We start from the raw sequence: 25680 nt of genomic DNA, 5'->3' as shown, positions 1-25680 counted from the left end.
ACTTTCGGAAGTTGCCAAAGAACTCCTTGGCTTATATGTCACTGGCTAGATTTTAAGTCACATGGCCACATCTAGGTGCAAGAGAAGCAAAAAAAAAATTTTTTTTTTCAGGCAGTCATGTGCTCAGCTAAAAATTAAGAATTCCATTACTATGGAGAAAGGGGAAATGGATTATTAGTGGTCTCTGCCACATGAATTAAGGGACAGAACCAGGGAGGAAACGAGGTCTCCTACCTCCAGGCTGGGGCACTTCCACCTACCCACACCAGGAGCAAGCCTGACGTGAACAGAAACACACATCCAGAAACAAGGAGGAGGGAGTAACATTTAATTTTCCCAACAATGCTCCAAGGCAGGTAATAGATCCCCAGTTTTTCATGTAAGGAAACTCTGGGAGATTATGTCATTTGTCCAAGGCTAATAAGTTATAGACCCAGAACTGGGATCCAGATGTATCTTCCTGCAACACTCACGTTGCTAGTTTTTTTGGTAGCTTCTGTGGCTCAAAGGTGCTAATGTGCCCCTTAGGATCATCTAGCCAGGTGGCTCAGAGATGATGAACTGGAAGGATTTGAACTAGACACGTTAGCTTGGATTGTTACCAGTTCAGCCTTGAGCTTGGTAGGCCAACAGAAAATGGGGTCTCCTGTGGAACCAGAGCCCAGCCCCCAGCCTCTGAGTGCCTGTTCTACTCTGGCGTTTGTGCCTTGGGGACAGCTTACCAGCTGCCACTCCAGGACTTTGGTATAATGGGCAGGTGCTGCCTGCCCTCGCCCGATCTTGCCTCTGCCTAGTGGGGCCAGTAGCTCCTCTCCTTGCCTGTCACCCAGCCCCTGGTTCTTCTGGCAGGACTGTCTTCAGAAGTGACGTTTCTCTCTCCCACGCCCAGCTATGACTTTGGATCACTTCCCAACATGGAGCAACTGGTTCATTGTGTCTCCCACAACCCCTTATGCATACCCACTCAATAATCCAGCACCCTAGTCGCTTCACACATGACCTTCAGCTGCCTCCATCCCCCACCACACCCTTCCACCAGCTTCCCTCCCCACCTACCACCTCGAGCATCTCTGAGCAATGGGCCTTGCCACGGAAGTCTGCCACATGCAAGGTCACTAGCATTTCTGCCAAGGATGGGAAAGGGGGTGACTCAGTTCCTGCTTGCTCATCTCGGGGAAGTAGAGTGAGAGGGGAGGGAGGAGAGAGGAGGGAGGAGGAACCCAGGCACCCATTTGCTTTGACTTGAGGTCCATCAAGGGGAAGATGTCATCAGTGCCAGTTGACCTAACATGTATTTCCTCTTGCTAGCATCAGAGGCTGCTGGGAAGACTTACCCCCCCATAGAGATGGGAATGCTGAGGCCCAGATGGGAATGCTTGCCTAGATGTACACAAGACGGAGGACAGAGGCGACCTCCAGGTGTTCCAATGCTTAGAAAGAACAAGCTTCCCCCTCTCCATCCATTTTGCAGTTCTTGCCCTCAGAGAGACCCCAATCTGATAAAGGAGGCACAGAACCTGGCCCCAGGGCCTCCTGTCCCCAAAGAGCCCCTAGTCTGGTAGGCATGCCGCAGAGGCGCCACTGTAACAGAGGAGACAAGGACCCTGTCCTGGGCCAGCTCCCCAGCCTGGTTGAGCGGGCAGGGGAGCAGGGCCTCAGGACCAGAAGCTAGATCTGAAGGGTGATGATGCTGGGGAACGCCAAAGGTTTGGGGGTGAGGGTGGGACCTAGAGGTTCCCTCTGGGAGAGGAGATAGGCTTGTTCCCGAGCAATGTGCTCTCCTGTGAGTTTCCAGTGGCAAGAGTGGGGGTCCAAGCACTTGGCAGTGACTGGGGGTCCATCTCCCAGGCGGATGCTCCAAGCATTACTCGTCAAGGGGGCAGAGGTTGGCACCTCCATAGCCAGAAGCTTTGATGGAGCCCTTACCTTTGTGGGACTAAGCGGACGAGGAAGTATCTGGTGATGGCAAGACTAATAGGGCACAAAGGGCTATTATAATAGGGCTATTCTAAAAGAATTATGATTCGGGAGGAAATATGTTGGCACGATCCTAACTGAGAAGTACCGCCGCGTTACTGGGGAAGGTGAAAAAGGAGGGATGAGGCGGCAGAGTGTGCGTGAGGGTGAAATGAAGTTATTAAAATGAACCCACCCCCTGTGCAGGCAGAACTGTGTGCCAGGCAGGCCAGCCTTCCAGCTGTCGGCAGCATCTGGCTCTCCGCAGGAGGAGCAGCGGAGCCAGAGGGGGTGGGTCAGAGTGGCCCCTCATCCCGCTGACAGTTCAGCCAGGCCAGGGCCAGACAGAGTAGGGGCCTGGGGCGCGCTCAGCGCTCCCTCCCTCCCTCCCTTTCTCCGGCGCCCGCCCTGCCCACAGGGCTGTGGGAGCCACTCACAGTCACAGTCGGGGTCCAGGGTGTGTCCACAGGTGGACCATGCACCAGATTTCAGCAAGCCCACGCCCTCCATGGCAGGGCCCAAGCCCTGTCCTCAGGGTGGGAACGGAGACGGTGGCATGGAGGAGTTAGGGAGTGTCTCAAGACTGCTCCGGAGACCCAGCCCGGCCCCTGGACGCACACTGCAGGGCAGAGGCTGGAATAGGAGTGTGGGCTCGGGTCACTCACCGTCCTGGGTCACTTGGTACAACGTGGGACTACAGCAAGGTGGTCTCTTAGGCCCTGTGCAGCTCTGCTCTGCAGTGGGAGGGTACCAATCTGCGCTGAGTGCTGGTGGGCAGGGGAGATGGGCTGGGGGTGGTGAGAGCACCTTACCTCACGCCCCGACTCCCCTCACTCTGGCTCCTCAGCCAAAAGGGACTCCAGGGGCCTGTGTGCTGCCCTCCCAAGAATACAGATCCTGAATGGCCCCCTCGAGCAGGTACTGTGATCTTGGTAGTGGGAGCCCAGCCTTCCCCTCACGGAGCCCCGAAGGGCCCAGCTCAGGCCCAGGTGAGGTGTCCCCCTCCCCCTGGGCAGCCAGGCAGCCAGGCAGCCACTCTGAAGCCCTTCTACTGGCTAGGGCAGGGCAGGGCAGGGCAGGACGATGGCTGCTTTCAAGCCCGCTTCTGTCCCCACTCCACCCTGGCCTGTTCCTTCCCTAGCATGTCACCACACCAGAAACCCAGTGCTCATGGTTCTCTGAAGGGACCCTTCCCAGGCGACTGCCACAGGAGAAGCAGCTGGGAATAACAGCTGAGGAGAGCATCAGAGGGGTCGTGTCATCCTAGGAAGCCGGAGCCAGGAAGGAACTCAGAGGACATCTGCGTGGTCCTCGAAGTGCGATCTCTGGGCAGGGAGCATTGGCATCTCCCTGGGCACACTTGTTAGAAAAGCAAACTCTTAGACCCCACCCCAGACCTACTGAATTAGCAACTATAGGGTGGGACCCAGAAATCTGGGTTTTAACAGCCCTCTAGGTGATTCAGGGGCCCACTCACATTTCAGAACCTCTGGGCTGGACAAGCTCCTCATTTTATAGAGAAGAAATGAAAAGAGAACCAGAGAGGGGAATGGACTTGCCCAAGGCCACAGAGCAAACTACTGACAGAGAGCTGACACCCCACTGGGCCCACCTAGATGGCGGATCCAGGAAGGCAACAAGGAACACCCTGATGTGGCCATCCTGCCTGTTGGCTCTTCCTTCCCAGCTGCTTTGCAGATGCCACCCCCAGCCCCACCAGCACAGCACTGGCCCATCTTTCGTGGCTGGAAGGGGGGTGGAGAGGGAAGCCTTGGAGCCATCATTGAGCATCAGCCCCAGCAGCTGTTGGAGCCCTGCGACTCTGGCCTCCAGGTATTGTCTTTCTGCCTGCTGGACCACAGGGGTACCTGTGGCCCTTTCCCCCACCTCCAACCTACCTCCCAGACCACTCAGAGTCCAACGCCCTGGGAAAGCTTTATTCCCTGCTCCAAGAACAAGATTCTGCACACAGAAGTCGACAATCAGGTGATTTCACAAAACCTCCCCCCTCCCCCCACCCACAGACAGACACTACAGAACAGGTCCGGCGCACCCTCTGCAGTCTGGCCTCACCCTGCCCAGAGCTGCTGATGGCCCCGCCGGTCACGAGGGAGGCATCTATCCGGTCGCGCCCCAGTCTGATGGGCAAGGCTGGCTATGGAAGGATCACGCGCTGAACAAGGAAGCTCCCAGAGGATCTAGTGAGGGATGGGGCAGAGGAGGGCCACGTGGCTCACGGGTGGGCTTCCGCCTGTGGCCTTGGTGCTGGGAGATCCACCATCACCCTCTGTCTCAGCTTAAGGACTGGTGTCCCTTCAGCATGAGTGTTGGGGTGGGGAGCAATGGCAGAAGAAGAAAGTTTGGAAAAGGGTGGCCTGGCTTGGGCAGATGGTCTATCTGTCAAGATATCAGACTCCAAGGATCACCACTTCAGCCTCAAGCCCAGCTCAGTCCACCGTCCAGGATGAAAGGCTTAGGGCTGCCCACTGGGTGGGGCTGGAGAGTTCCTCCTGCCCCCCACCCCCACCCCATGCTGGCTCCCAGGACACCCAGTGTCAGCCATCCTTCAACGCCTACTTGGTGTCCACACTGATGAAATAACCCTCTCCTTGTTGCTGTTCTTTCTCAGGATGGAGGGGAGGGAGCCAAGGTTTTAGGCTCCTCTCAATGACTTTATTGGTCTGCCTGCCCCACGGGCCTCCTGCACCCAGCATCTTCCTGTCCCTCAGTCAGCCTGTGAGGCTGCCCGGAGAACCCACTCCATGGCTGGTGCTCCTGTGTGCTGGGTCACTCTGCAACATCAGGTTGGGGCCAGCTGCTGGGACCCTTTCCCTGCCACTTGAGATTTGGCCCTGGCCCCACTTGGCACCTCCTCTCCACCCACCCCTGCTCCCCGCCCGAGGCTTCTTCCTTTCCCTGCCCAGTACCCAGACAGATGGCTTCATGTGTGGGCAGGCCTGTCCTTCCAGTCCTGGCCCAGCCTCTGTGGCCTGCCCGGGGTCACCCAGAGGGGTAGTAGGGAGTATCACTGTGGTAGTTGTAATCCGGGCACACCTTCTGGACCAGCCTATAGTCTGTACTGTAGAAGGCGATGTAGACGCAGACGACTTTGAAGGGCTGGGAGCAGCTCCAGGTGGCTGAGCTCTGAGCGTGGTCTCGGGAGCAGGTCTTGGCGGGGTCGTGGGTGCAGAGTGAGATCCGGCGGCCCCGTTCCACCTTCTCCCACTCCATTCGGCAGTTGAAGATTTTGGAGGCCTTGGCTTCAATGAAGATCTGCTGCTCCTGGTGGAACTCTACAGCTTTACCGGGGGGCACGAGGCTGATGGAGATGTTGCCCTGGCCCGTGGCATTGTGTTGGAAGTGGACGCTGAAGGTCCCGTTGCCGTGGTCCACGATCTTCCCTGTGACGAGCAGGTTCAGGGCAACCGTCTTGATGTTGGAGTAGAAGTCACCCCAGCCAAAGATTTTCTTCACCTTGGCTGAAGGTGAGGGGCTGTGGTTCGGGCGACTGGGGGGCTGTCCAAGGACCCCCCATGCCTCGCCAGGTGGAGCCAGCAGCCCTAGGAGAGTAGAGTTGGCCATGGGGCGGGACTTAGGTGAGATGTGGCCCCGCTTCCGAGGCATCCGGGGCCGGGGCTGGCTCTCGTGGTCATCGTGCTCAGGGTCCTCCGAGCCAGGGGGGCCATCATCCTGGCCACAGATGACCTATGGAGGGAGTTGGGGGGAAGAGTGAGTGCTCTGGTTCCCCAGAAGACCCAGGAATTCTGGTCCACTGCTCCTCGCTGCCAGCATCATTTTTCTGCCCTCTTCCACTCTGACCTGGGGCCTCTGCATGTTGCCCACTTACGCTGGGGGCTGGGTTTGCACTCTGGCTTGTGTCGTGATTCCATCTCATGTTCTGACATGGAGGTCACCCCTACCTCCTCTCCCCACTGCCCTGCCTCTGGCCATTATTCAAAGTCTGGAAGGATGGCAGAGAATTCTGTCCAGTGGATCACAGCAGCAGAGGTACAAGGCCCCTACTCCTGGGGAGTCCCCAGTCTGATTAGGGGAGGCCTAGCTCCTGATCTTGGGGGAGCCCTCATCTGATGGCAGAAGCATGTCCCTGTGCTGACAGACCAGCCCCCACCCCTGTCATGGGAGAGCTGGAATCCCTGCCTCTGTGAAATACCCAGGCTGATGAGGGAGGCATAGTCTCTGCCCTCAAAGAGCCCCATGACAGATAGGGGAGCTCCATCTCTGTGCTGGACACAGGTGCAGCCCCTGCCTTTTGGGACTTCCTAGTCTGTTGGATGAGACACCATCCCCACCCTGGAATGGTTTCTATCCTCAGAGAGAACTAACAGACAATGGAAAAGAAAACAGAACCCACTGAAATTCTCTCTCAAGTACAAATGCAGTTTAGATTTTGGTAGGAGGACTAGAGGGGAGACCTGGGGTGAGCCCCACACCCAGGAAGGCCAAACACTCCTCCAGGGACCGCTGATGATAACACGCTAGGACATTACTTACACTAGGAGGCAGGAGTTCTTATTATTCCCATTTCACAGATGGGGACACTAGACTCAAAGGTTACATCACTATAAGGCTAAGTCACATGGGGTCATCCCTCCCATCCCACTGAACTCCCAGACTCATGGACCAGATGGGTCCTTCTCTAGGGGTTTTCTCCAATCCCCAAGCCCACCCAGAATCTCCAGTAAAGCTCCGCAGAGGCTCGGCTGGCCTTTGCTGCATCAACTCTAGTGACAGGCAACACCTGGGTAGGCTTCCTGGAGGCGCTGTGGGGAGCGCCCGCTGGGCAGCCTGACCAGCTCAAACATAGGACAGCTCAGGAGGGCATCAGGGAACGGACCAGGTTTCCTGAGGACAGCCACCTGGTGTGGGTTTGCTCAGCTTTTGAAAAGAGTACTTGCCCTATGTGTCTTGTTATCAGCACCAGGGGCACCACCTCTCAGCTGGGCAGCATCTGGATTTGCTGGCCACCCTAGGGTGAGGATGCAGGATGCTGGAGACTGGGGTCTGAAGGGCTCCAAAGAAGTTTGCACCAAGATGATGTCCCCTGTTCTGACCCTGGCCATGCCCAAGGTTGTGTGTGGCGGCCCTGCGGGTCAGGACCCAAGGGTAGGGTAGAGGGACAGCAGGAGCGGAGGCTCTGGGAGGTGGGCTCAAGGCGGCAGACCTGTGGTACTTGGCCCCGGGGGTCACAGCTAAATGGCTGGAGGATGGGGAGAAGGGCTCCAGCTGGGGCTGTGACAAGGGGAAGGCTCTCCACACAGTGGCAAAGGGGGATTATTGTTTTGAGGAAAGGGGCAGCTACAGATGTGGGGCTGAGGCTTCTTCACGACAGGATTGGGAGGTGGCAGTTGGCGGGCGCTGGGTCGAGGGCGGGGGGAGCTGAACCCTGGGCTGGGGTCGGGGTGGATTCCCTGCGTCCTGGGCCGCCGGGAAGGCACGAGCGAGCGCACGGGGAGCGGGCTCTGGGCGCTCCGCTCAGCTGCCGCGGGCGCCCGGGGCGGGAGCCGCCTGCCCAGGTCCTGTGGGGCTCGGGCTGCGCGCAGCCGGGAGAGGAGAGGAAAACAACAGGCGGGGAGGGAGGAAGCGGGAGGGAAGGCGGGAGCGAGGGACGCGGGGGCCGCCCCCCGCCTGGACCCGCTCGTGCTCTGGGGGACCCAGAGCCCGGGGCCCTCCGGATCCCCGAGGTCAGGGAAGAAAAGCCCACGCCCCATGCCCCGGCAGGTCATCAGCTCCACAACTACCCAGCCCCGCGGCCCAAGGCCGGGAAAGGGGTCGAGTAACCCTTGGCGACAGGCTTCGGGTATTTTCCCTCGTGCCCGTCGCACCTCCCGCCACCAGCAGCCGAGTGGGTGGGCCAGCCCAGCACCCTCTCCCCGCCCCAATTAACCCTTTCTGTACAGTCTCTGGTCTCGGACCCGCCCTCTCCCCTAGCCACCAGGCTTCCCCTCCATCCCTGGGATGTTGAGGGGAAGGGAGAAAGTTTCTGGCCTCGGAAGCTTCCCGCGCTCTCCCCCAATCCTCTGGGCCCCCGCCCCTCCGCGCAGCTCCCCGCGGACCACTCACCAGATAGAGGCTGCCCTGCACTAGGAACACGAAGCAGCAGCGAGTCAGTTGCATCTTCCTTCTTTGCTCTCGTGCCCCTTTCTCTCCTCTTTTCCCTTCGGGGTCCCAGGCCTTTCCTCACCCCTGCTCTTTCAGGCGCGCCGTCCCATGCTCCAGTGCCCGGCCACCCGCGGCCCTTGGCTCTGCCAGCCGCCCAGGACCGACCCCGCCCCCTTAGGTCCAGCTGTGCAGCCGCCGCCGCCCCCCTCCCCTGGTCCAGTTGCGCGCGGCGCTGCCCCCTCTCGAGGTCCCAGATGTGCGCCCCTAGCGCCTCGAAGGGCCCCAGCTGCGCGATGGCTCAGCCGCTCCAGATATGCACCTTCGGTTCCAGTGTCGCCGCTGTCTCCCAGATGTGTTGGGGACCCGCGCGCGCGCTCGTCCTTGTGCCAATTCCCCAGACCAGACGGCCCCTCCCGCCCCGTCGCGGCGCGCCCCCTGGCGGACGCCCCTGGCCGCGCCGAGCCCCGCCGCCGCTCCCGGCGCAGCGCCCCGCCAGACTGGAGCGCTCCTGGCGCCCAGGCGGCTCCGGCTTCCTCGTCCCTCCCACCGGCGGCGGCGGCGGCGGCGGCGGCGGCGGCGGCGGCAGCGGCGGCGGCAGGTACTGTGAGCCCAGCCGGTACCTCCGGAGTTAACTCCTCCCCTGCCGGCCCGCAGCCCGGGGACTTAGGACAAAACGGGCAGGACGCGGGGGCGGAGTAACTCTTGGCGAGGAAGGGAGAGGGTGGTGGCCCGGGGATAGGGAACCCTACTTTTTCCACCCCTCTTGGAGGGCGTCTGTCCCCGGTAGCGGGCATTGGGGATATCAGTCTGCTGCCCTGCCCTGAACCCCAAGAGACTTGGTATTTGGAAAGATCATTTTTTCCAAACCCATTCCAAGAGCCAGAAAAGGACGTCTTCCTTATTGCAGCCTCTCCCCACACCCCAAAGTCCACTTCCTCTCTGCAAGACTTGCTTCTGTGCTGAGGGAAGTTCTTCTAAGTGTCTAGCTTGTACTCCTTTTGTTATCATGTCAGTTTCCTCTTCTACTTTACTCAGAGGGGCTGGGATAGCCCTCCTCCCTTCCCCCCCCCCCAGTACTTCTCAGTCGAGTTGCTGTGACAGCAAACTTTTGACTGGAGCCCTGGGCTGAAAAGTCTTCTAGAGGCCAGGCCGGATTCTGGGGCTGGGGTTGGGGATAAGCCTCGTGAGAAGCTGGGGAATGAGGTGGGAAAGGCCTCCCTGGAGGCTGACCCTCTCTGTTCTTCACTATTGCCCTCCCTGTGATTCAGGGAGTCACAGGCTGGGACATGGGGCTCCTCTGCCAGCAGGGTCTCTGGCTCGCTCTGGTCTCTGCAAACCTCCAGGGCAAGAAGAAAGAAAAAGACCCTCATCTGAGGTTCTCAAAGGTGGGGCCCATCCCCCACACCCCATATCTCCATGTTTTCTTCCTGGAATTGCAGGGCCTCTTTAGTCCCTAGAAAAAAAAATCAAAGGTCAGATCCTAGCACCCCCTCAGAGGCTGTGAGATTGAGGAGGTACCCCAGCATTTGCAGTGGTCCCAGCCTGGGCTGGGCCCAGGGGGCACGATGGGTGGGCCCTCTGCTCTGGCCCTCGAGGCACCAGCTTGGTCTCTGGCTGCAGCCCCCAGCACGCACCCAGCCTCCTCCCCCACCATCTGCCAGGCGGGTGCGCGGGGAATGCAGATGAATCTTAATATCAGCCTGGGCCAAGTGCGATGAGGGAGACAGATTCTGCAGAACCCAGACAGCATCACAGAGCCCCCTGCCTTCCCCAGGCACCTGGGTGGTACAGGATGCAGCAGCCCTTCCTTGGTGGTGGTGGTGGCGGCGGGGTGCCTGTCGAGTCAAATACCCCCACCCCCCACTAAGCCAGGAGAGGAAGGAACAGATAAATCCTGGCCTGGCCTCTGAACCTCTGGTCCAGCTGAGAGGAGGAGGCTGTTGGCCGGAGCGTGGGCAGCTGTTTCCGGTGCTCGGCTAGGCAGAGGCATAGCTGGGCCCACTCCTTGGTCATCTCCAGAAGGTCCTGTGCCCAGGAGAGCAGGGTGACCCAGCAGAAAGAGCACAGGTTTTCAGGCCAGACAGTCCTGGATTCCACTCCAGGCTTGGCTGTGTGACCTTGGGCAGGTTGCTTTAGTTCTCTGATGCCCTTTTCCTGGTCTGTTGCTACAGGGACTAAATGAGACAGAATGTGCAAACAAAGCACAGGCACAAGGGCTGGTGGGCAGGTAAGGCATGCAATAAAGGGAAGCTTGCTTTTCTCATTCCCACACATTTGCTCTGGCTGCGCCTCCTGCCAGGCTTGCCCTCATTGCCCTCTCGGCCCTTCCTGGCTCTCACTTCCTTCAAGTTTCCCCTCCGCATTCATCCATCAACCACTGGCCAAGCCTGTCCTCGGTGCCAGGCACCAGGCCAGGGGCTGGGATACAGAGATGAATGGGACACCATCCCTGCCCTCAAGGATCTCACTGGCTAGTGCAGAACTGAGACATGAAAACCAATGATTACAACTCAGTGTGGTGAGTGGCATCACAGATCCCTCTACCAGGTACTATGGATGCACCAAGGACCATGGAGGCAGGAGCAGAGAGGGATGGCTTCCTGGAGGAGGTGATGCCCGAGTTGTAAAGACTGAAGGGTCAAAGGTCTGGAGGCTAGAACTGGGAGCAGTCTGCTGTTACTGGAGATCAGAGGAGAGGGGAGGAAGTTGGAGCCAGAAGCGGGGACCAGCTGATAGAAGGTCTTCAGTGCGGGTCAATGGGTTAGGACCTTGAAGATTCTCTGAAAGGTTTTAAGGAGGCTGGTGATTATAGTCAGATTTGCATTTTAGAAAGCTTTTGGAGAATTCACTTGAAAGAGGAAAGACGAGAGGGAGGGAACCAGTTAGGGGATAACTGCAGTGGTCTGGAGTGAGGAGGGGGAGACTGAAAACATCTTTAGGAGGCAAATCAGGATTTAGTTGTTGCTGAAAGAAGGGAGGAAGGGAGAAAGGGAGTCAAGTGTGATAGCCAAGTTTCTGGCTTGGGCCATAGGCAGGATGCTCGCTGTGATGGGTGCTATAGGTGGCAGGGGGGAAGAGAGTGGGCTCCAGGGAGAGAGTGGTGGGGGTCAGCTTTGGTCGCTCAAATCTGTGTGCTGTTAACCAACCAAGAGCAGAAGAAAGTCTCGTCTGGGGTACTGGAGGTATGGATATACAAAAAAGAGTAAGGGGCTTGGATGGAGGAGCCCTGGGCACCCTGGCATTTAAGAGGTGGCCAGAGGAAAAGCAGCCCCAAAGGATTCCAGATAGGAACCAGTAGACAGGGGCAAGGAGGGTGGGTGGGCTGGTCCTGGAAGCAGCAGGAGCAATGGAGCTCTTACTCCTGTGTGCACCCAGCAGAGGTTACTGTACAATGCAGACACTAGGGTCCCACCCCAGGGTCGGCAGATGGGAGCCCAGCGCCATGTATTTTTGCACTATCCCAGGTAACTCTGATGTTTGTGGTCTCTGGACTTCCCTTTGATAAACTGGTGTGTGGGGAGTGTCAGGAAAGAAGGAATGAACAGCAGCTCAAAGGAGCAGAGCAGCCTGGCCAAGTGGTGACGTAAAAGTGACCACTGGGTTTGGCAAAGATTCTTTGTGCAACTGTACCCAACCTTGGTCCTTCCAGCTGCTCCCAGGATGGGAAGAGAGACCACAGACTCAGTAAACTCTGTGCACAGCTGTGCTGGAGGTAACCCCAGGTGTGTCTGCCCTTCAGGCTCTCCTTTCTGTATCCCCACCCCTCTACTGGACTAGACCCTGCGCGCGGCAGATGCTCAATGAAGGGGGAGAACTCAATGCTGTAGCCCCACCCCTCAGCCCCCAGCCTCCTTGGTGCCCACGCGCACCCTGGATGTGGGTTGGCTGGCCGTTTGCTTGGCACCTCTGATGCTTTCACCTGCCTCAGTCTCATATTTGGAAGAACCCTATCTGTCTCCCTCCCCTCCTCCCTGCCTCCCCAGTGCTGCAGGAAAGAAAACAACACAGGGGTGCCTAGGTTCCTATTTGACTGAATAGGAAATGGGGTTCCGGCTGGTCTGAAAGGCAGAGAGCAGGTGCCCTTGAGCCAGGTGGGGTGGAGAGGTCGGGGGAGAGGCAGGAATAGATCATCATTGCTAGTAATCTCTCATGTTTACCTGGGCATTTGCCATTTTTAAATGTTATGGTAGAATGCTATGTATCTGGGACTAGGGGAGCCCAGAGGGAAACCCTAATTCTAAAGAGGGGTCCAAGGACGAATCCCGGAGAAGTTAGCCTTGTGATGTATGGATCAGCCCAGGTGGGAGGGGAAGGAAAGAACCTTCCAGGCAGAGGAAGCAACTCATGCAAAGGCCAGAGATGAAAGCAAGCCTGGGAATGGGGTTCTGATGAGAACAAGATGAAAGACTCATTTGTTCCACAAATAGTTATCAGATGTCTACTTTTATGTCGGGTCCCTGTCTGGGTGTGGGGGTACAGCTGGTGAACGAGGGATGGCAGTCCTTATTCTCGTGGAGAACTGGGGCTCTGGGAAAGATGGGATTAAATGGCTAAGCATATGCAAACACAAAATCTTGAGATGTTGGCAGGTGGTATGAAGGAAGAAGAAGAGCCAGTTCTGAGTGAGAGAGAAACTAAAGAGAGGTCCTGGGTTACCTGGAAGGGGTCAGGGAGAGCTCTGTGAGATGTGACGGTTTAGCTGGGGTCTGAAGGCTGAAGGCCTTGGTCAGCCATGGTGCTGGGGGGGGGGCCTTCCAGGCAGAGGGAGCAGCCACGCTAAGACCCAGACACTTTGAAGGAACTGCAGGCAGGGAGGGTAGTCGTGGGGCAGGGGACGCAGAGAGCTGGAAAGATAGCCCAGGGCTTTATGGGTCTAGTTTTATGGGTCTAGGTTTGGGGCTTCATCCTGTGATTAAGACTTTTTTTTGTACAATTTTATTTATTTATTTATGGGGGGGAGTAGGTTTGTTTGTTTGTTTATTAATGGAAGTACTGGGGATTGAACCCAGGACATTGTGCATTCTAAGCATGCACTCTACCACTGAGCTATACCCTCCCCCTGATTAAGATGTTTTTATTTTTGTTTTTTATTGCAAGTTTTTAATTTACAAGTTTTGAATAGGGGGCAGATTTGCACTTTAGGACAATTACTAGGAAGACCACTCGAGTGGCAGGAGATTTAAGAGAGTGGGTAAAACGGGAGGCTGGGAAATGATGGTGGCCTGAATTAAGGCAGAAACCCTAGGGATGGGAAGGAGGGGATGGCCTCAAAAGATGTTCAAGGGGTGGAATGGAAAGGAGTTAGACTCTAGGACTGGGTTGAAGCATCAAAGATGACACCCAGCATTCCAGTCTGGGGGACAGAGGACAGAGGGCAGTTTGGCAGGCAGAGATGCAGCACCCGGTCCTGGACAGGTTTAGTTAGGTGTCTCACGTGCTCAGGTGCAGTGAGAGCTGGGGGCAGAGTAGGGGTCAGATGGAGACAGGACTGGGAAGTGTGGGAGGCTCAGGGGTTACCAGAGGTGACAGTATGAGGAGCTTGCAAAGGACAGAGCACAGCGAGAGTGCAAAATGGGGCTGCCAGAGCCGGTCATGTAGGGAGGAGTGACAGAAGAGAGAGGGGAATAGGGCAGGGGACGGAGTCCCACTCAAGTCCCACACCATGCCTGCCTCCTGCCTCAGGCTTTGAGGACTCATTTTGTCAACATCCCTGCCTCTCAAAGGACTCTCCAGCCAGAAGGGACCTCACTCTGGCTGTAAAGGCTCCCATACGTGCTCTTGCAAAGTGGAAAAGGGGAGGACGTGGAGCCCAGGAGCCCTGGGTTCGGGGGCTGGCTCTGAGGTCTGCTGTCTGGGAGATCTTGGGGGAACCTCTTGTCTTCTTTGGGGCTCAGCTGCCTGTCTATAAAGAGGGACCACACTGCCCCTCCATGGGGTGAGGACTGGGTGAGTGTGAGGACATCTGGCTCTCCTCTGGACACATAGTGCACCTTGGACTTTTGTCTGCATTGAGCTGGTGGGAAATGCTTTGTGAACAGCGAAGCACTTGAACAAAAGAAGACTGGCCAAGCTTCTTCCTGCTACCTGTCAGTATCTTCCCAGGTGAGAGGCGAAGGGGGGAAAACAGGGCCTGAGCTGGACCGCTAGACTGCAGGGCACCTGGCAGGGAGCCTGCAGCTGGCACCAGCTCATCTGTCTTCCACCTGTCGGCTGGACCCAGGTCGCCGTGGTCCACGCCGACTCCCGCTGGGGCGATGGAGACGGCGCGGGCGTGTCGTGAGGGACGCGAGTGGGGTCAGCGCGCCGCCTGCTGGGCACTTGCGGCGCCGCCGGTGGGCGCGTCGCCCCGCTAGGAAGGCGAGGCCGCCCCCGCCCCCGGTGCCCCCTCTCTGCTGGCCAGTGCCTGGCGCCAAGGCGCTTGATGAAGACGCCCTGAGACAACGAAAGGCGTGTGCCGTTCAGAGGCGGTGTTGCACCATCGAGCTCTGGAGCCAGATCGCCTGGGTCCCAATCTGGGATTTGCCACCGTGTCTTGGGCAAATGACTTCACCTCTTTGTGCCTGTCCTCCCCCCCCCCACCATGGGTATAATAACAGTATCCAAGTACAGGCTTGTTGAGAAAATCGTCTGTCACATAGTACGTGCTCGGTAAATGCCACCTATTGTTATATTCACATTCAGCTATTCATTCAACCAGATTTTCACACGTCGCCTTTGGGTCCAGGAGTTTGCAGGGAGGCAGGTCTGTGTGGAAACCCCCTCAACTGAGAGGGGGAGAGGGGTCGTGCCACCTGGGGCATGGAAACGGAGCCTCAGACGCTTTATTTGTGAAAGGGTCTGTATAACGTCTGTAGTGAGAAATTCCCGCTACCTCTTCTCAGAAGGGACGCCTGGAGGACGTTAGAGGCCCGGCGAGCCGGGGTTCCCACGCTCACCTGCACCCTGGCCCTCGGGTTTGCCTCCACTCCCGGCCGCACTCTCCCGAATTCAGGGGCGTGCGGCCCTCCGGACCCCCGAGGGACACTGAGTCCCAAGCATCCAGTGGCAGCCACCCCGAGGGTCGAGGCTTCCATCCCGCAGGGTACCCCCACCTCCCAGTAAAGGCTGGCTGGGCTGACGGCCTGGCTGAGCCTTCCATTTCCAAGCCGGTGGTGACGCCTGGCGGCGGAGGGAAGGACAACCGCGACTTCCACTGGAGGAACTCCTCTCTCTTCCCAGTCCTGCACTGTTGGGATGGGTGAGGGCAGAGAGCAGCATGGAGAGCAGACACCGCCAGGGGAATCCGGGAGGTTGGAGGGCTTCCCAGAGCCGCACTGACTTGGACTTCTGTTGAGGGGATGGAATCAAGACCTTCCGATTCCAGATTTGATCTGAAATGGGACCCTGGGAAGGAGGGGCCCTGAGAAAGGGGCAAGGTTGGGGTGGTAGCCAGATGAGACCCCAGAGAGTTCAGGAGGAGGACTTCCTTCGTTTTTTTTCCCTCTACCCCATTTGGGGTTGTCATTTTTCCCCTCTAGTGCCCCAGACCCCCAGTATTTCAATGTACGTGGGGAGAATGAGCCTCCGAATGGCCACAGCCTGAAAGGGGCTGCAATCCCAGTGACGTCCAGGAGGGGTCTGCTGCAGCCATGGAGGCCTAACGGACCAGCAGAAGACATGGAGAGGCAGCAGGAAGGTTGCCGCTGGAGACGCTTTTCTGACTGGTGTTCTGCCCTGGACCACCATAGCTGTCACACTCATGCAGACTCAGCACTGGCCTGCCCTGCCCCGACCCTTGCAGGCCTGGTGGGGAGGATGTGTGTAGGGGGTCTGACCTGAGCCCAAAGGCATAACCTACTCACTCCTGATCACCAGACCCGAAGTCAACCAACTATAAACACAGGATTCAACAGACTCCACCAACTCAAGGTATGCAAATTCATACTCAACACATCCTGACCCACAGATCCAAGGCCTCCTATGTTCCCCACTCCTTGAAGGGCCCCACTATCCACCTCATTAGAATCTTGGTGCCAGTCTTGCCTCCAGTCTCTTTTCCCGAGGTCCAGTGGCATCTCCTCCATCCTACTGCAGGCTTCGGGACTCCATCATTGCTCACCGGGACCACGGCAGCCAGGACTAGTCTCTCCCAGCCATTCCTTACCCACCCACACAGCCAGAGGGAGACTGATGTCTAAGATGCAAACTAGATGGTGTCCCTCTCCTTTTCAAATGCTTGGAAGGCTTCCCACAGCCCCAAACTAGCCAAGGCATCTTGTTTACACTCACTAAATGGTACCCAAAATTTCTCATTTAATTGTACAACAAAACTGAGGCTTCAGGAGGTAAGGTGACTGCCCCAAGGGTTCACAGTTGGTGCTTTTCAGAGTTAGGATTTGGATGCAGGTGGCTCGGGTTGCAGAGTGCACGCTTTTGCCCACCACACCAGCGTGTCCTCAAGTGAGGTATTTGTTGTGTTGGCTGGGAGATTCCTTAAAAAAAAAAAAAGTCCAGATGAACAAGTTTAATTGTCATAGAAATATGTTTCTTTTTAAGACTTTTCTTCTATTTTCTTTTATTTTTAGCAAGGGATACTGGTTTCCCATTTATGGAAGTGATACAAAGTGTCCCTTTAAAATGAGTTCATTTTATAGAGGAAAAAAGTAGCTAACTGAAAGAAAAGAACTAAGTCAAGGATAGCCCAGGTGGACTGTGGAGCTAGGAGGTGAGAGCTGGCACACTCACTGCAACACTGGGCTTCTCAGGAGAGAGGGCAGACTCTGCGGCCCCCTTGCAGGTCCTCTGGCTCTGCTTACCTTCCCAGCCTGCCCCTTTCATTCTCTTCCCTACCTGCATCCCTTTTCTGGAGCTTCTGAATCATCTGCAGCTCCCCAAACACACCAGGCTTTGTCGTGCCTCAGTGCCTTTGCACATGCTATTCCTGCCTCCCTGCCCACCTTCCACCTTGGCTGTCTGGAGAACACCTGTTCACCATTAGACACTTCACCAGCTCAGCCATCACTTCCTTCCTGAAGCTTTTCTGAAATGGAGTTGCTGTCTCTCCCACCATTGTACCCCCAGAGTCACTTGTCCTCACGTTGTTCTCCCCCCCTTTCTCCCCAGACCGTGAACTCCTAGAAGCCAGGGACAGTCTTCTTTGGTCCAGCACCTGACACTCAGGAGGAGCTCAATAAATGTGCGTGCAATTGAATGAATGAATTTCATGGGAGGCCAGGTGGGGAAAAAGTTGATTCCAGCTGGAAAGAATGGATTACAGCCTTTAAGGAGAAGGTGTGTGGGGGCTTTTGAGCTGGATGTTGATGACAGCATGGAGAACCACAGAGAACAGTCTCTCAGGAGAAGATTTAAGGATCTATTTTCTGTCACAGGGGAATGTCAATTTAGGGAGAAAGTTGGTTTATTTAATAAAAGATGCTGCCATATCAGTGATCCATCTGGAAGAAAATAAAGTCAAATCCTCCACTCCTACCTGACACCACCTGCATGGTAGATCCCCAATGGATTAAAGTTTTAGAGTGAAAAATAAGAGCTAAAAATATTAGAAGAAAATTCAGAAGAATAATTATTGAAACTTGTGGGGACAGGAAACCCAGAAGCCATACAAAAGAAAGATTCGGTTATGGAAAAAAAGATTTCTGAGTGATGTAAGTTCCCATAAATAAAATAAAATAGCCAACAACAACAGACTGCAAAAAATTGTTGTAGCATGTGTAACAGACAAATGGTTGGTATCCTTACTATGAAAAAAATTTGTAAGCCAGTAAGAAAAAAGGTAAAAAATAAAGAATGGGCAGAAGTATGAACAAGCGGTTGACAGAACATGGAAGTGAGAAGAGACTCAGCCTAAGCAGACGTCAGGGAAACACAATTTAAAACAACAATGAGATATGTATTTTTTTAATTAGTAGACTTTATTTTTTCAGAACAATTTTAGACTTACAGAAAAAAATTGAGCAGCAAGTTCCCATAGACCACCTCCTACCCCATACAGTTTCCCCTATTATTAACAACTTGCATTAGTATGGTACATTTGTTACAATTAAAGAAACAATATTGATATATGATTATTTGGGGGGGAAGTGATTAGGTTTATTTATTTACTCAATGGAGGTGCTGGGAATTGAACCCAGGACCTCCTGCATGCTAAGCACACACTGTACCACTGAGATATACCCTCCCCCTGACATACTATTATTAACTAAAGTCCACAGTTTATTCAAATTTTCAAGTTTTTACCTAATATCCTTTTTCTGATCCAGGATCCCATCCAAGATGCTTCATTGCATTTAGTCTTTTTGGCTGTGACCTTTCCTCAAACTTTTCTTGTTTTTTTTTAAATCCCTTTTTAATGGAAGAAAAGCCTTAAAAAGAAACATATTTCTATGACAATTAAACTTGTTCATCTGGACTATTTTTTTTAAAATAGTGACTGGGGAATCCTCAGGCATGCTAAGCACACACTCTACCACTGAGCTATACCCACCCCTCTAAACTCTTCTTGTTTTTGATGACTTGACAGTTGGAGGAATACTGGTCAGATTTTTTGCAAATGCCCCTCTACTGGCATTTGTCTGATCTTTTTCTCATCGACTGGGGCTGTGAATTTCAGGGAGGATTACCACAGTGGTAAAGTGCCATTCTCATCACACATGCCAAGGGTACCTACTGTCAACATGACTTGTGACAGCTGATGTTGACCTTGATCGCCTGACTCAAGCCGTGTTTGTCAAGCTTTTTCCCTGTAAAATTATCCCCTACTCCCTAGCCTGCCTCGTTCCATACCAGACTGTTTAGAAGGAAGTGGTTCTGTGCAGCCTGCAGTTAAGGCGTGGGGGATTATATGCCCCTTCTTTTAAGATGAAGTAGCTGCATCATTTTCTTGGAATTCTTCTGCACTGGAGATCTCTCTCTTCTCCCCCATTTATTAATATATTCAATAATTTATTTCAATCCATATGTCCTCATGGATATTTATTCTATATTTTGGGTTATCAGCCAATACTACTTTATTAATGTTGCTCCTCTAATTGCTGTGATGTATTTTTTACCCTCTGGGTTGGAAAAATTAAAAGATTGATTAACAGCCAGGGCTGTGGCGGTGGCTGTGGGGTGCTGGCTGCCCAGAGTGTGAACTGCTGCCCCTTTGGAACTGGGGATGCATTTTCTGACATGGAAGCCTGGAAGGAAAAAGAACAAGGGCAGAGCAATTTATGTAGTCTGAGCCCATTTTTATATAAGAAGGAATCTCTGTCTCTGTCTCTGTCTCTGTCTCTGTCTCTGTCTCTGTCTCTCTCTCTCTCTCTCTCTCTCTCTCTCTCTCTCTCTCTCTCTCTCTCTCTCTCTCTCTCTCTCTCTCTCTCTGTCTCCAGGCAGTTATACTGGCCCACCTTCAATCCATTCTCCACCCAGTGAACACCTAAGGGGTCCCTGTGCCACCCCTTCCTATGCTCAGTTTCGGTGCCTTTAGAATAAGGTTCAAACGCTTCACAGTGGCCTACAGCGCCCTCTACTGGACATCAAATCAACTGTCTCTCCTCAGAGAGCCCTTCCCTGGCAGCTTGGTCCCTGCCTCATATCCCATCACTCTCATCCCATCACCCCACCATTCCCCCCACCCCAAAGAATTCATCACTTTCTGAACTATTCTTATTTACTCCCTATTGCCTCTCCTCCCTTTACTGGAATGTAAGCCCCATAAGGGCGGCTGCCATCGTGGCCTTATTTTCCCCAGCAACCCAGGCTCAGCACAGGGCCCAATACGTAGTAGGTTGCAATTCTTCCTACCTGTTGGGTGGACAACCTTAGAGAAATAAGGTTAAACAACACTCCTTCAGCTCATTAGTGATCTCGGGGGTGTGGGGCTGCAAAGGGAGAGAGGAGATTATCAACTTTTTCTTTAGATACCTCTGGTTTGTTTAGCTGTTACAAAGAACATGTAGTACTGTGGTTTGTAATTAAAAAGAAAATCCAATAAAGATAATAAAAAAAAAAGAAAAGAAAGAAATTAAAGTTTTCATTTCCTGGGGGAAAAATAATGAGAGAAAAGCAGGCGGCTTTATGTCGGAAATTGGTTGTCGGGGAGCACGGGTAGTCTCTTGAGGCGGGGGGGTGAGGGGGCTGAAGAAGACTACAGGGTATGGCGGCAGAGGAGGGGGTTGGTGGGGAGACAGGAAGGTTCTAGAATTGTTATAAGAGGGTTCTGGGTAGAAGGGGTGGGAGGCAGAGGTGGTGCTGGGAGACCAGCTTGGAGTGGCCTGGAAGTAGGTTGATTTGGGGCAGCTGGTGAGGCGCATTGTTGGGGTGACTGGGGAAATCCCCGGCCATTCCATGGCACCCCCACTGGGACTTAGCCAGCCCCAGGGCCCCAGCCCCCTGGGGGCCAGTCATCTCCCCTCTCTTGGCTTCAGTTTTCCCAGCAACAAAACAGGGACTGAAGCAGGAGCCTCCAAGGTTCTCCCAGCTCGGATGATCACCTCAATGGGCGCTGACTCCTGGGACACTAGGGACCTTGTATTGGTCTTGAGTCCCTCCCACAGCCCCTATCCCCCAACCATTGCAGAGCTGTGAACAGACGGCCTCCGCCTCTGGCCAACAGAGGGCGCTGCGGCGGCTCCGCACTTGGCCAGGCTCAGCGCGGTCCTGAGCCGTTTGCTGACGCTGAGGTCCTGAACGTGCCCCGCTGTCCACTGCTTCCCGGTCCACAGGATCCTTCTCTCTACAGCCCTGGTCACGCCAGAGTGTCCACAGGATTCAAGTGTCCGGTTCTCCAAGCCTGGGCTGAAGAGGGCAGGCTGGATGGAAGCCTGAAGAGATTCAAGAAATCATTTCTTCCATGCCCTTGCCTCTAATCTCTGCCACCCCTCTCTCTCCCTGTAGCCTCCCCCAAACCCAGAGCTGGCTGGGCCCCAGCCTAGCTTTTCCCTCCTGGGATCCTGGCCATCTGGGCCACCCTTGCCATCCTCTCTGGAGCTAACGGGGCACATGGGTGGGACCAGGTCCTCAGCAGGATATCCAAGGACACTGGCTGCTTGTTGGCCAAGCCCCCAACAGACCAGGGAAAGAGGTTCCCACTGGTTCTGGGAGCCGGCTGTATGATTTGGAAGAATCCAGTTGCCACAGGGGAACCCCATGTGTCCTTGCCTCCCTGGTTCTCTGTGCTCCCAGGGCTCTCCGCAACAGAACTGGGGGCCCCCATTAGGCTGTTGCATCAGAGTATGTAGTGGGCAGTGGTGTGAGTGAGGCCTGGCCTTCAGAGCTGTAGGGAAGCACATTCCGGGGCAAACTTTCCAGGACCCTTGTCCTGGCACTCACTATAGGACATTTGGGGTAGATAGAGAGTGTCTCTCCAGCCAGGTGCTCTGGGCTGGGAAGCTGAGTGGAGATGTGGGGAGGGGCCAAATGACCATCACCCTGGGTCAGTGTGGAGAAAGACCTCACCCGGGCCATCACCCTGTCTCCCCCACCTCAGGTGGAATCTTGTTCTCAGAGTGGTAGCTATGAGCCTCCGTCGGCCGGTGCCCCACGCTGTCATCAGTTGCTGAGTCCAGAGGGAGCACAGGCTTATGTGCTATAGGACACAGTAAGGGTTGTGGACATATGCAAATAAGCTGTATCAGGAAGTCCTGGGCTGGACATTTGATCAGTCTGTCCAGAACTGTCACATCCTGACCTGCAGTTAAGACTCTGCCCAATCCAGATTCAAATCTAGATTCTGATACTTGCTCACTGTGTGACCTTGGCAAGGAAGCCCCTACATGTTCTGAGCCTCACTTTTCCCACCTGTAAAGTGGAATAACAGTAGCTCCAAAAACACAAGGCTATTGTAAGTATTACACGATAGAGTATGCAGTAAGAACTATAATACTGAACACTGAGTAGTGCAGGGAACTCTTCTAAGCATGTTACGTGAGCTAAGTCATTTAACCCTCACTATAAACAAATGAGGTCTGTCCTATTATTATCCCCATTTTGTAGATAGAGATAACTCTTGCTATAAAGGAACTTCTAGTGCAGTGGGGAGACTGAGAAGTGAGCAAAAACCTTTTGAGCAAAATTAGTCTGTACTGTTCAATAAAATGAGAATTTGGGCCATAAATGTTCAAGCTCTAACTGAGTCCTCATAATCCCCTGCAGTGCGTCCATTTTACAGACAAGGAAACTGAGGCCCCAAGAAGCTGTAACACTCACCCAAAGGCACACAGTAGAAAGGGTGGGAGCCACATTGTCTGAATCTGGTGTCTATGCTCTTCCCCTCAAAATAAACACAAAATATAATGTAAACCCAAGCATTCACCATGTAATTTGAGTTTTCAAAAAAGTCCCCTGTCCCTCGTTTCAAATGGTGGGTTGCAGCCCCCAAGCCCATAAACATCCCCTACACAGATCTTCAGGGCCAACCCCGTCTCTTCAACCCACTGTTCTGCCTCTGGATGTGCAGAGTGAGGAGTGAGCTTACTTCTGCCTGGTAGAAGTAATCCTAGAGATGGATTCACCCAGTAGGTGACATTCCAAGTGGGACTTTGAAGGATGTATAGGAGTGTGCTCAGTGGACAGGGAACGAAGCTTGTCCAGGAAGAGGGAACAGCACAGCACAGCAGAGCAAAGATGTGAATGTTTATGGTGGAGGGAAGCAGGGAGGTGTTCTTGGTGGGGAACAGGGTGAATAAAGTCTGAAGACAGGGTCACCCAAGGAAGCCATGTTTGGGGACCAATAAGGGCAGGAGGCCTGGGTTGCGGGAAAGAGATAATGCAGACAATGCAGACAATGCAGTCTGGAGCCATATTTTGGAGGAGATGAAACTCTGAATAAAGGACTGCTACTCTGACTGTGGTATCCCAGGGACCCACTGGTGGTAAAGCCACTAAAAACAGCCACCTTACCAGAGCTGCCTCCTCCCAGCCAATTACACAGGAGTGCCCATCTAGGGGTCTAGGTGAGATCTGTTGCTTAGAGCACTTCACTGGCTGCCAGCTTTGGCACACAGACTGTGTGCAACCCCCAGGCCCCTATGTGGAGCTGTGGGGTCACACGTGTAGACAAATGTATATAAATGTGAGTTTTGAGTCTGTGTGAAAACAGAAATGTGAGCATCTGTGCAGTTGCCCATACGAGTACATACTCGGTGCATCTTCCATGGGGCACAGGTGAGAGTGCAGAGGGCTGGGACACAGGACTCTGGGTTTCTGCATGCAGATGGAGGCTGGTATACCCTTGTGCCTGTGTACAAGTGCAGGTGTGCATGTGTGTGTGTAGGAGTGACTGTTCCTTAGGAGACACCTGGGTCAAGGGGAGATGGAGAGAAGCAGGTCCCTAGAAAAGGCTCAGCATCCTGAATGATCTGAATTCCCGGGTTGCTTAGAAATGGCCAACCCGGAGGCACATGCAAATCAGATGTAAGTGATACGCAAATAAGCCGACTTCTTCCTGGTCTGGGCTGGGGCCCCAGGAATCCTCAGGGGCAGTTGAAAGTGGGGCTTTGGGGGTGCTGGGAGCAGAACTCCTTATCACTTTGGTCCCTCTGAGCTCGTGGATTAAGGCTTAGAACCCCATGAGACACCATGGCCAGAGAGGCTTCCAGATGGCCCCTGGCCTGACTGCCAGCTATGGGTGCAGCAAGGAAGGAGAAGGGCGAGAGGTGCTGGGGAGCTGGGTGGGAGCTCCAAAGCCCGCCGCGGAGAATGGATGTCACAGTGACAGCTGGCCCAGCCTGCATTCACTGGTCAGGCGCAGTTGTTCAGGCGCCAAGGCGAGAGATCAAGGGCAGACAGGAGGCCTGGCAGTGGGTGGGCAGGGCCCCTGGGGCTTTCCTCAGCACTCAGAGCGCAGACTGATGGAGCTGGGGGAGGCTCACGCAGCCCTCGACGCCTCCCTGAGTTCAGGGGGCTCAAGGTCCAGGGAGGGCGTGCAGATCACCCAGCGTGACCTCATGGGACAGACGCTGAGCCCAGGCTCCCCACTCCCCTGGGAATCTGCTTCCCCGGCTCATGCCACGTGCACACACCTGCACCTCACACCTTTGCAGAGCCTCCGTCAGCCTCTGGGTGGAGCACACTCCCCAGCACTGAGGGACCACGCCCCCAGCACATCCATCTCCCAGGCCTGAACACAGGTACCAGGACATCTGCCCACAGAGGCGCGTGCAGTCTCCCACCCAGCCCTTACACCCAAGCACATGTCCGCAGACAGGCTGGGGCAGGGGGATGCGCGGGGACTTCCTCACCCCAGTGAGCTTCCCAACACATGGCATTCACTGCTGGGCATGCTGCCAGCTCGGTTTCCGCGATCCAGTTTCAGATTCACACGCAGTTGGGGGTCCAACTGCCGCCAGAGGAGGGGGGTTTGGTGTTTGCCTGACTCCTAGGTCATTTCTCTGTGTGATAGGTCCCTTCCCTGAGGGAGGGGCTGACTCCTCCCTTCCACTTGGCTCCTGAAGGCGAAGGCTGTGTCTTCCCCATCAGACTGCCCGCCCTGCTCAGAGCCGGCACTGGGGTCTGCACAATCCTATCAGTGTGGGGTCAGTGGGCAGTCAGATTTGCCCCATGACTAAGCCGAAGGTCGAAGGTCAAATCTCATGAGTGCCAGAAGGGAAAATCCAGCCTGACCAGGACGAAGTCCTGACATCCCTGCAAAAGAGCAGGAGGCATCCACAGATGCTACCTTGGCCACAGGTCCCTCCTGCTGGAGCCTTGGAAAGCAGTGACACAGGGCCCGACCAGGGGCTCATCCCCCTTCCCTCCAGAAAAATCTGTCTCAGTGTCAGCCTCAAATCCCTCATTCTCTATGGCATTTCCTCTCATCTAGCTGCCTGGGGCTCTCACATGCAGTCTCCTGACCTTACAGTTTTCCAAGCTGTATTGCCCTTGTTGGAATAAAAAAATAAAGTGAGGTCCGAGGGGCTGTGGTACCATCCCAGGCCATCACCTTGTGAGTAAACAGGCTAATAGAAGGGAAGGGGCTTGCCTAAGACCCACGGGAATTGAGGACAGAGGCTGGGGGCTGTGTCTCCCAGCTCTTGTTCCTAGACCCTCCTTGTTCTAGCAGCCTCTCCTGGGTCTTCTTCCAAACCTGGTCCTGCCCTCAGGCCCCTCCTGAGGATGAGCGTGGACCGTTGGCTTCTGCCCAGCGCCCGTCTGGACCCAATCAGCCATCTTCCCTGACGTCAGCAGCTGAGTGAGCTTACAGCTGGGGGAGAGCAGGCAGGTCAGGTTGGAGCTGACAGAGGACAGAGGGCAGCAGGGGCAGAGCCCCAGCGGAGACTCTCCATGGGGAGCCAATCCTCCCATGGCCCAGTCACACCCTGAGAGGTGCTGCAGAGACAGAGCGGGTGGCCCTGCCACCCTGGGAACAGTGGGCTCAGTTCAGGAAATGGTGGGCGGCTGGAGAGTATTTCAGGATGACATGACCCGCTCCCTCTGTTCCTGGCCCCGAGGGAGGTGTGGGGAGCGGGCAGGCGCCTGGCTGCCGGACCACAGCACCGGCACCAGCAGGAAACAGGCTATCTCTTAGGGAGCCTCCAGACTCATGGAGAAAGCATTGCTCCCAGCTTAGGCATCTCCGGTGTGAGGGGGAGACACAGCCCCTGCCCTCAGGGAGCTCAGGTCCAG

At 55.1% G+C, this 25680-nt stretch overlaps 2 protein-coding genes across 9 annotated transcripts; one reads left to right on the top strand and one right to left on the bottom strand.

Annotated features, from left to right (window-relative positions):
* Positions 1 to 3878: 3878 nt before the first annotated feature.
* Positions 3879 to 8434, bottom strand: NXPH3 (neurexophilin 3). The gene is made up of 2 exons (XM_032457766.1): positions 8038 to 8434; positions 3879 to 5661 (listed from the first exon to the last, which is right to left on the bottom strand). The coding sequence occupies exons 1-2, from the start codon at positions 8089 to 8091 to the stop codon at positions 4957 to 4959; spliced, it is 759 nt and encodes a 252-aa protein (XP_032313657.1). The 5' UTR covers positions 8092 to 8434; the 3' UTR covers positions 3879 to 4956.
* LOC116656832 (cold-regulated protein 1-like) lies at positions 8364 to 17772 on the top strand. 8 transcript variants are annotated; one of them, XR_004311823.1, is made up of 3 exons: positions 8574 to 8674; positions 15594 to 15984; positions 17179 to 17772. XR_004311823.1 is itself a non-coding variant. In XM_032457767.1 (2 exons), the coding sequence occupies exons 1-2, from the start codon at positions 8390 to 8392 to the stop codon at positions 17191 to 17193; spliced, it is 300 nt and encodes a 99-aa protein (XP_032313658.1). In that variant the 5' UTR covers positions 8364 to 8389; the 3' UTR covers positions 17194 to 17772. The 8 variants fall into 8 exon arrangements, 1 of the variants encoding a protein (XP_032313658.1); XR_004311822.1 differs by lacking the exon at positions 15594 to 15984 and adding an exon at positions 10248 to 10303 and having other exon boundaries at positions 8595 to 8674; XR_004311824.1 differs by lacking the exons at positions 8574 to 8674; positions 15594 to 15984 and adding exons at positions 8687 to 9461; positions 10248 to 10303.
* Positions 17773 to 25680: the final 7908 nt, after the last annotated feature.

The sequence above is a fragment of the Camelus ferus genome, chromosome 16 (genome assembly GCF_009834535.1).
Source record: "Camelus ferus isolate YT-003-E chromosome 16, BCGSAC_Cfer_1.0, whole genome shotgun sequence".
Classification (NCBI taxonomy): domain Eukaryota; kingdom Metazoa; phylum Chordata; class Mammalia; order Artiodactyla; family Camelidae; genus Camelus; species Camelus ferus.
The sequence above is the reverse complement of the archived record's forward strand: the minus strand, read 5'-3'. Positions and strand labels throughout refer to the sequence as shown.